Source organism: Myotis brandtii, unplaced genomic scaffold (assembly GCF_000412655.1).
Source record: "Myotis brandtii unplaced genomic scaffold, ASM41265v1 scaffold49, whole genome shotgun sequence".
Taxonomy (NCBI): Eukaryota; Metazoa; Chordata; class Mammalia; order Chiroptera; family Vespertilionidae; genus Myotis; species Myotis brandtii.
Genome location: NW_005368707.1, coordinates 7,290,700 through 7,301,745, shown reverse-complemented (window position 1 = coordinate 7,301,745; position 11,046 = coordinate 7,290,700). Strand labels below are relative to the sequence as shown.

Sequence of the window (11,046 nt, the reverse complement as noted above, 5' to 3'; positions counted from 1 at the left end):
GAGGATGAGGCCCAGAAATCAGGATTTTAAAAAGATTCCCAGGTGATTCTAATGTGCAGCCAAGGTTGAGAACCACTGCCCTAAGCTATCAAGAACTGGTTAAATTGTCAGGAGCCTTGATTTAAGAAAAATCAGTCACTAAAGTAAGTAAAAATAAATCAGTGAAATTTGCAAAAGGTTCAACAGCCAAGATAAAATAAAGACAATACCTCATATTACGTACTCCTATAAATATGCCTATGGGAATATTTGCTTCAGGAAGAATTTTGTGTTTTCTTAATCTAAGGGTACCAGAGCATTAGACAAAGATGGGAAAGCAAGGCAGAAGGTAAAAAGATAGAAGTTTACTGTGGCTGGGGACAGACATAGGAGGCATGCAAACTCTCCAGACCAAAAGAATATTTAAAACTGATATATCTGTGGGCCATTCCACTTTTTAAAAATATATACTAGTGTAATCTTTTACTGTCCAGGTGATGTGTATTAACATTCTATTAGCCTGATCCTTTTGTAGTTTTAAGTATTTGTTAAATGCTTACACGTACCCTGTAAAGCAGGGGTCCTCAAACTACGGCCCGCGGGCCACATGCAAATACAAATATTGGATTTGTTCCCGTTTTGTGTTTTTACTTCAAAATAAGATATATGCAGTGTGCATAGGAATTTGTTCATAGTTTTTTTTAAAACTATAGTCCGGCCCTCCAACGGTCTGAGGGACAGTGAACTGCCCCCTGTTTAAAAAGTTTGAGGACCCCTGCTAAAGCTTTGAGAGATAAACAAAAAAGAGTAAGACAACGTTTGTCTTCAAGGAACTTTATAATCTAGCTGGGGAGACCAGAAGAAACAATTAGAAAGTACTTCAGTGTGCGAACCTTCATAATACACTTTTCTAAAAAGAAGGACTAAGTGAATGTAGTCTGAGGTATTCCTGGGGGGCTTTAGTGGAGGAAGTGCAAGTGATCTTTTACTGTCCAGGTGATGTGTATTAACATTCTATTAGCCTGATCCTTTTGTAGTTTTAAGTATTTGTTAAATGCCTACACGTATCCTGTGAAGCTTTGAGAGATAAACAAAAAAGAATAAGACAACGTTCGTCTTCAAAGAACTTTGTAATCTAGCTGGGGAGACCAGAAGAAACAATTAGAAAGTACTTCAGTGTGCGAGCCTTCATAATACACTTTTCTAAAAAGAAGGACTGGGGAAGGGTGGGCGGGAGCCAAGGCCCTGGGCCGGGCGCGGGCAGGCAGAGGTGGCGCGAAAAAAATAAATAAAAATAAAAAGGACTAAGTGAATGTAGTCTGAGGTATTGCTGGGGGGCTTTAGTGGAGGAAGTGCAAGTGAAAAAAAAAGCTGGTTTTGAAGAAAGAGTAAGAATGGTGGGGATAGAAAGGGTGTTTCTGTCAGAGGGAATAGTAGCGAGGACCACTGATGAGTGTGAATCCCCACGTTGAGGGCCCCCTTTCCAGGACCTTCCTTGTCTGGTCAGCTGTTGTCATGCACAATCAATTCCTTCACCTGCACTGGCTCTTTCCTCTCAACACACAAACACCCACTCTCAAATCCAATGGCTTTCTTTAGTTCTTATTGGTTGCTTCTTAAAATCTTCTCTTGGGTTGATTCCTTAACTTTCCTGATTCTTCTACCTCTTTAACATCTCCTCAATTTCCTTTTCCTGCCTACTCCTTAGTATGTTTCTTCCTTTGTTGAACATTAATTGAGCATCTATTAGGCACCAGGCATTAGAGAAATAAATGTACAATTTCTGCCTCCTTACATTTATATGTGCAGACATATAAACTGATAATTAAAATATTTTGTGGCAAGTGCATGGGGCTTAACACAATGCCATGAGAGAAGAAAAGTACCTAACATCCTGGGATAAGAGAGTACTGCACTGGCTCTTTCCTCTCAACACACAAACACCCACTCTCAAATCCAATGGCTTTCTTTAGTTCTTATTGGTTGCTTCTTAAAATCTTCTCTTGGGTTGATTCCTTAACTTTCCTGATTCTTCTACCTCTTTAACATCTCAATTTCCTTTTCCTGCCTACTCCTTAGTATGTTCCTTCCTTTGCTGAACATTAATTGAGCATCTATTAGGCACCAGGCATTAGAGAAATAAATGAATGAATAAATGTACAATTTCTGCCTTCATGACATTTATGTGTGCAGATATATAGACTGATAATTAAAATATTTTGTGGCAAGTGCATGGGGCTTAACACAATGCCATGAGAGAAGAAAAGTACCTAACATCCTGGGATAAGAGAGTAGGGATGTCTCACAGGAAGTTTCTTAAAGGAAGTATCTCTGACACCTGAGCTGAACTTAAAAGATAAGCAAGAGTTAGCCAAGAAATGGGGGGAGGTGCATGGAAGATGGAAGGGCATTCTAGGTGAGGGAACAGCATGAGCAAAGGCAAGAAATGGCCTGTCATGTACCTTTTGAAGTTATTGAACAAAATTTGGGATAGAGATTGGTGGGAAAGGAAGCTGGAGAAGTATTTAGTTGCTGGGTCACAGAAGGCTTTCTGCGCCTTGTTAAGGAGTGTGCCTTTAATTTCGAAGGTGGAGGGAAAATGTTGAATGGGTGTCAGCAAAGGAGAGACAACACTATGTTTTATGTACATGAGTGGATCTCCATTGCCTTTGCTCATATTCATAGCCTTTATTCCATATGCACAACATAAGAAGTTCATAGATTTCTAAAAAGACTGAATTTTACTTGTAATCATCAGCAAATTTAGGCTCATTATGTTACAGGGATGGTAGACACACATTCTCTCTTACATTTTCTCGTATATATTATTGCTTTTCAACAGTAACACTCAACTTGGAAAAGCAAATCTGACATCTTAATGTGCTTCACTTTTCAAGGTGCTGCCACATGACAGCAAAGCTCGCCGACTGTTTGTAACAAGTGGTGGACTTAAAAAGGTTCAAGAGATAAAAGCAGAACCTGGGTCTCTTCTACAAGAATACATCAATAGCATTAACAACTGCTACCCAGAGGAAATAGTAAGGTGGGAAAAATTGACTTTGAGAAGTTCAAAATTAGAATGTGGTTTTTCTGTTTTCAAATCTATATTTTATATCGACTCTGTCAAAATACTACATGAGACCAGTGTATACCTTCACCCCTGCTCTTGATCACTTTTTCTTCACAAATTAAGTAATGTTCTGATTGACACACACATTTCCAAATTAAACTAGAATGTCATTTAAGACATTTATGTACTAATTTAAGACATGCTTCACTAAAGAATACCCAAATACAGAGTTCAAATTAATCTTTAATGTGAACCTGATTTAGAAAAGGGCCTATGGATTCTGATTTTCATAGTTCCCTGCATATATTATTAAGCTCACACTTCTATTAATGGGAATATTACAAATAGAAAAAGAGATATGTTGAGTGTCAAAAAGAAAGTTACAATCCATATTTGAAAAAAAAACCTGAATAAATAATGTTGTCTATGAAATGCAGGTGCTTTATAGTAATGTAGGAGGAAGCTACTTTTAAAATTAATTTTTTTAATGAGGTTGATTTGAAGATGATTAAACCTAAGCCCCAGACCTTGTAAGCCTAAAAGAGAACCATATCACTAACCCCAAAATAATTATGTGGAAAAAAATGCCACAACACAATTAAGAATTAAAGGCCATATTTTTCTAATCCTACACTTATTTCTTACTTTCTCTAATATTAGAGAATATAAATTCCAATTTTAAAACTTGTTATCCTAGATAATAAAAGGCTAATATGCAAATTGTCCCCTCAACTGGGAATTTGACTAGGAGTTCAACCGGAAGTTCAACCAGAGGGCAGGGCAAGCTGGCCAACCACCCTCGGCCCCTCACCCCAGCCAGCCCCACCCCCGATCGGCCCTCCACCTGTGCACGAATTGATGCACCGGGCCTCTAGTAACATATAAATGATTCTTCCTATTTAATATTGGTGATTCTTAATATATATGGTAACATTGATTCTAAAAACACAAAAATAATTTTATTTAAGATTAAAATCTGTTTTCTGTTCACATATGTTCTACAGATAAATTCTTTCCCAAGAGATAAGTTTATGCACTTTTGGAGGTTTATGAGAACTCCTTGACCAAAAGAGTTCCAATAAGTTAGCTTTGAAAATATTAGTACATATAAAATATACCAAAGGAATAGTATATCATAAAATGTATACCTATTACATATAATGTACAAAAAATTTTTGATATACCAAAAAAGTTTATATAACACTAGAGACCCGGTGCATGAATTCATGCGCCAGTGGGGTCCCTCGGCCTGGCCTATGGGATCAGGCTAAAACTGGCTCTCCAACATCCCTCAAGGGGTCCCAGATTGCAAGAGGGCACAGGCCAGCCCGAGGGACCCCACCGGTGCACAATCGGGGCCGGGGAGGGACATGGGAGGTTGGCCAGGTACGGAGGGCTCCAGGGCATGTCCAGCCCATCTCGTTCAGGCCAGACTCCAGCAGCAAACCTACCAGTCGGAGCGTCTACCCCCTGGTGGTCAGTGCATATCATAGCAAGCGGTTGAGCAGCCTGGGCAAATCATTAGCATATTATGCTTTGATTGGGTGAACAGCCAACCAGTCAACCAGACACTTAGCATATTAGGCTTTTATTATATAGGATATACAATATGTGTAAAACTTCTAAATGGAGAAAATATAAATCTTTTTTCAAGGAAAAAAATAGTTAATTTTTACACATTTGCACATCCCTTTAGGAAGAATGCTATTTTATGTAAGTTTAAAATAACTTTCAATACAATTTTCTAACATAAACAAAATTATAGAAAAAATGAAAACTAAAGGGTCCCCAAATGGAATGGCCTATTAGAATTAACCAATGGTAAAGAACTTTCTTGTCTTTCTATACTTTTCTAAGATTATTTTACAGAGCACGAAGGGAAAGAAAAACTCTGTCATGTTAGAATCTAATTTGGTGTTTTGTCAAAATACCATTGTAAATTTTTCACTTTTAACATTCTGTGACCTGGGATTTTATTTTTAAAACTAGAGACCTGGTGCATGAAATTTGTGCACACGTAGGGTCCCTAGGCCTGGCTGACATTCAGGGCCAATCGGGGCCTTCGCCTGCCAGCCGGGGCCTCCCTTCCCTGGCTGCCGGCCGAAGCCTTCCTTCATTCCGCACTGCCCCCTGGTGGTCAGCGCACGTCATAGTGAGTGATCAGTCTCCTGGTCAAACTCCCGTGGGGACAATTTGCATATTAGGCTTTTATATATCTAGATTGGCTAATTATCATGAAGAATTTTGGTTAGCTGACTTTTTCAAATTTCTGATAAATTTTTTAAAGCATTAGGTTCTATAAAATGGTGTTTTACAGAAATCTTTGAAACATTGTTTATGAAGAGACCAATATAACCTTTAAATGGTTTTATTTTTACAATCATATTTTTAAGAATCACTTAATGTCTCTTTTAGAACTAATTCTTTATAAGACAAATTACCAATGATCACATTCTCTCTGCTCTTTTTAGCCTAAATATCTACTTCATATTGCCTTCCAATTTTAGTAATCTTTAAAAATTTCTAACGAAGGTAGTTGGTATGATGAGAGAGAAGGCACCCAGGACTAGAGGTTAGAAGATTTAAGTTCTAGTCCTTGTCCACGCCACAGCCAGAGATATTTTTGGAACTCTTTTGTCTTCTTAACCTCTGCCTAAACTAGGGAGGGGAAGATGCTTTTAGTAATCTTCTAATTTGGGGAGAGAGGCATGCATACAAGTCTTCCACTTGACACATTTCTGATATGGTAACTGTATAATAACCCAAATTCAACATGGATCTATGGTAAGGTTAATTCAATTATATTCTTAAAGCCATAGAGAGCCCTAGCCAGTTTTGCTCAGTGGATAGAGCGTCAGCCTGCGGACTGAAGGGTCCCAGGTTTGATTCTGGCCAAGGGCACATGCCCAGGAGGTGGGCTCAATCTCCACTTGGGGGGGTGCAGAAGGCAGTCAATCAGTGATTCTCTCATCATTGATGTTTCTCTCTCTCTCTCTCTCTCTCTCCCTTCCTCTCTGAAATCAATAAAGATATCTATTTTTTTTAAGTTTGAACAACTATTTTTTTAAAAAGCCAGAGAGATAAATTGAAATAACAGTGGTTGACGGGCAGAAAAAAAGAAATTTCCTGTTTTTTGGAGGTTCAATTCTTTTATAAGGAGTATGTGGTTAGTACCTACCATATAGTAGCACAGTTTTTAAAGTTTGGGTTTTTATTTGTAATATACTTCTTGCTATTGACATTAAAAAATACCTTTCTTGCCCTGACCGGTTTGGCTCAGTGGATAGAGTGTCGGCCTGTGGACTGAAGGGTCCCAGGTTCAATTCCAGGCAAGGGCATGTACCTTGGTTGCAGGCACATCCCCAGTGGGGGGTGTACAGGAGGCAGCTGATCGATGTTTCTAGCTCTCTATCCCTCTCCCTTCCTCTCTGTAAAAAATCAATAAAATTAAAAAAAATAAATACCTTTGTGTCTGACATATTTATAAGGTCTAGGAAGGTGAGGCCTACTTTAAAATTTGTGACCAACTCAGAGAAAGCAGTTGTGAATTCCTCAGTGTATGAGTACTTTGAAGAGATCCACTTGTTGAAGGACTTTTCTAGAGTAGGAGGCCTTTAGAGAAAAAGCATTCTTTAAGGTAGCTTTTTACATTTGTCTGTATGTATCTGTTTAACTATGGCTACCTATAAGAACACACTATTGAGAAAATACAGCTCTGTTTTGTCCTATAACTTGACAAATTATGGAAGAAATTAGTATACTCTCAATTATGAATTTTTAAGTCAAGCATCCAAGCATAAAGATAACTAATAAAAGACAAAGCAAGTCTCGAACTTTAGGTTTTATCTGGAGAAAACACCTTATGAGTATTTGTTATTTTAAATGTTTTGGAAAGTTTTAAATTACAATTTAGTTTTTTATTCATTTATTATATTCTAGAATGTCTGCCAAATTTTATTTGACAGATTTTATATGCATGTAAGTTCTTTCCATGGTATATGAATCATCCTACAACATATAAATAAATATATTTAATACCTTTATACTAAATCTTTTATAAAATGTTCTATTTATAAATATGAATTTATAGATGCCCAAGAACAAATGAAATCAATTAACTTCCTAGGTATGTAGGATGGAATCGTTGTAAAACACTTATGAAGTAGTTCTATAATATGAATTATACTCCCCAAAATTTTTTTATGTGACCAGACCTGATTAAAACATGCATTGAGAATAATCCCTAAGACAATCTGAATGCAGAAGTTGATTAGTAATGATAGATCATGTTGTCTAATTTATGAAAAAAATCTATTAGTTATAATCATTAAAGCAACATCAGTCACTTGACATAATAAAACAAGTTGCTTTAATAAAATACTATCACTGGGTCCAAGTAACTTACTTTGAAAATATCCATTCTTTGCCACTGCACTGATAGCCCTTAAGTGTCTTGTTATTTATCTAGCACAGTCGAGTGAGTTTTCTTTTTTTTGTTCTTTTTAATCCCCACCTGAGGATATGTTTAGAAAAAGAAACAGAGGAAAGAAGGGGGAGAGAGAAATATCGATTGGTTGCCTCCCATATGGACCTCAACAGGGGATCAAGTCTGCAACCTAGGTATGTGCCCTGACAGGAAATCGAGCCTGAAACCTTTTGGTGTATGGGATGCCACTCCAACGAACTGAGCCACATGGCCAGGGCAATGTTCTTTTCTTGATAGGCTCTAACCTTGTGCACAAGCATTACTGGAGCATAATTATTCAGAGATTTGATTCATAGAATTATTTCAGATAAAAACAACCTCTCATTGAATCTTTTGTGCCTACTGGGCTAAATCTTTTCACCAGTATCTAATAAAAATTTTCTTTTTCAGGTATTATTCTCCTGGATATTCAGATACACTTTTGCAAAGAGTGGACAGCTATCAACCACTTATTAACTAAGCAAATTTACATTTATATATTCAAATTCACAGCAGAGTAATTATGAGTAATAGTTAAATAAAGGTCTTTCTAAATATTTGAACTAAGTATACTCTAGATTTATTCAATGTAAAGTACCTTTAGGTAATATTTTCAAATTTATGTAATACTTTAAAAATTAGTGGCTTGACTATGTGAGAAACTATTCATGATCTTTTATAAAGGATTTACTCTAAAAGTAGATATAAAGACATTAAATAATTTTAAGGCATTTGTTATTGCTCTATTAAAAACCACACACACACACCTCCAACTAGAGACAGATGGAAGATAGTATTCAAAAACTCAGTTATTTTGGCCAATTCTTCATAGGCATAAGCAAGGAAAACTGGGCTTACAAATTCTACAGGTTATAGAAGGGAAGTAGTTGAAAGAGGAAACTAATGACAGAAGCAGAAAGACTCGAATGCTGGTGACATAGATGCATTAATCTAGCACACAGACTGTGAATAGCCTGTCAGAGATAACCTTACGAACTTAGGAAACTCCTGTTCATCCCAAGTTTTCCAAGGTCTTTTCTTACCCTACCTAAACCGTTCCTTACCTTCCTGGCCAGAGAGGATAGAAGGTCAACATTAAGCATTATGCTACTGCAGACATGCTTTCCATTTTCATGGAAAGGTTTCTTAGTCTAGCTCTGCTCATGAATAAACAAGGAGGCAGGCATGTAAAATGAGCCATCAGTATTCCTTTGTCCTAGCTTCACTTTCCCAAGTCTCAAAAGTCACATTTTTAGAGATTTAAGACACAATTTGGAAAGAACACCATCAGGCTCAGACTTTACATGCATCTTCATTCCCTTAGGGAACTAAAATAGGATGAGAGGGGTGTTCAATACAAGTTTAAGTAACAGCAGCATTAGAATTGTTCCTTTCATTTTTCCTGTCTAGTGTGCTTCTGGCCTTGGGGAATATGTGATTAGATTTAGGAATCTTGGTTAGTTGGTATGTGTGTATCTTTTGATCTAAAGGAAAAGTCCTGACATGATCTCCTCTGGAAAACTGGAAAGGAGTGGATGAAAACCTGGGAGCACCCAGGCCTCGGTGTTTCCAATCTGGCTGGCTTTCAGGTGTCTTTCTCAGACTATTTTTATTGCTTCTTTACTGGGTCTATAATATTTGGCCTTCCCTTTGTTCCTTTCCAGTTAATTAATAACCAGGTTATTACAATGGTATCACTCCCCCCGAGAGGGGGGAAACACCTTCTGTAATCTTATAAAGGAGAAACAGACAGGTCTGTCTTCTTGTAACTGCTGCCTGCCACCAAGGGGTATAAACCTACCTGTCCCAAGGCTCAGAGGCTCTCCCTGTCTGCCAGAGGAAAGGGGAAGCAAAAAGGAAAGGAGTGCCAATGCAGAGAAGAGGAATTTTGCAAAGTCCAGGTGAGTCTGGTGTCCCCTGGGAGGTGACATGGGTGATGCCCAGGGGGATGACTCTTTGGACAAGCTGGCGTCCTTGTTGTAGTCTGGAAATGACCAATTTGACAAGGTTAAAAAGCACAACTGAAAAGTGAGGAAACTTATAACAACTAAAGGTCTAGTGAGAGGCAAAACCCATTTGATAAAGGGAAAGATTAACATAGTTCCCCCGATTAGGTCAGAGGAGTGGCTTCCCTGGAGGTAGGTGTGTTGTAACTGTCGGAAGTCTTTTTGTCCTCCATAGTTAATCTAAATTAAGCTAAGGAAATATTCTAAGGTTTCCCCCATGAGAAACTGTGGGCCTTCTCTGTCTGACTTGTTTGGACAGAAAAGGGAAAGCAGTTTCAAGTGAAGCCGATAGACCATTCATCTTTCACTGACTTAGTCATAAGTCCAGATCGCTGAGTCTCATTTCAGAGGACGGTGATGCAGGTGGTTTCTAAAGTGAGGTCTATATTTTGTGAGCAAGCAATCAAGTAAATATGGACATAGGCACATATTCTATAATAACAGAAGCAAGAAAGGTTAATGTACACAGAAAATCATAAACCAGTTGCGAAGATTTCCATATGCAAGGCTTTGCTGGAATGAAAGCAGTGAAATCTGATAGATTGCAGTTAGAACATCTCTGGTGATGTCATCAGATGCTGTATGGCACACACAGACACAGACTTAAAAACAAAACCATGAAGACAGTTTACTGCACCCAAGTCCAATACCCACAACTGGGCATTGTAGTTTTCATTGAAACACAATTTTTCTCCTTAACTTAGTTCCCCCGATTAGGTCAGAGGAGTGGCTTCCCTGGAGGTAGGTGTGTTGTAACTGTCTGAAGTCTTTTTGTCCTCCAGAGTTAATCTAAATTAAGCTAAGGAAATATTCTAAGGTTTCCCCCATGAGAAACTGTGGGCCTTCTCTGTCTGACTTGTTTGGACAGAAAAGGGAAAGCAGTTTCAAGTGAAGCCCATAGACCATTCATCTTTCACTGACTTAGTCCTAAGTCCAGATCGCTGGGTCTCATTTCAGAGGACGGTGATGCAGATGGTTTCTAAAGTGAGGTCTATATTTTGTGAGCAAGCAATCAGGTAAATATGGACATAGGCACATATTCTATGATAACAGAAGCAAGAAAGGTTAATGTACACAGCAAATCATAAACCAGTTGCGAAGATTTCCTTATGCAAGGCTTTGCTGGAATGAAAGCAGTGACAATCTGATAGATTGCAGTTAGAACATCTCTGGTGATGTCATCAGATGCTGTATGGCACACACACAGACTTAAAAACAAAACCATGAAGACAATTTACTGCACCCGAGTCCAATACCCACAACTGGGCATTGTAGTTTTCATTGAAACACAATTTTTCTCCCTCATGTTTAAGGAGACTGTATTAGTCCAGTTTTAGTTTGACTTGTTTGCATAAACACAACAAGAGTAGCAATCAAATTTGTTTGGCTAGAATCTTACTTATTCATAAGGAATCTTTAGGTTGACTTTTAGTCAGCAGTCAGCCCCTCACGGCAGAGAAGCCAAGGCCCATTTGCCGTTAGGCTATGCCCGGAACACCTATACATTTGGGTCAAGTCGTTACATC

General features: G+C 38.1%; 1 protein-coding gene across 1 annotated transcript in view; it reads left to right on the top strand.

Moving 5' to 3' along the window:
• Positions 1-8,077, top strand: part of LOC102245254 (sperm-associated antigen 6-like) — a 44,745-nt gene extending 36,668 nt beyond the window's left edge. Inside the window, 2 exon segments of the mRNA XM_014548017.1 lie at positions 2,877-3,022; positions 7,926-8,077. Coding sequence (XP_014403503.1) covers positions 2,877-3,022; positions 7,926-7,995 — 216 coding nt within the window. The 3' untranslated portion in view covers positions 7,996-8,077.
• Positions 8,078-11,046: the final 2,969 nt, after the last annotated feature.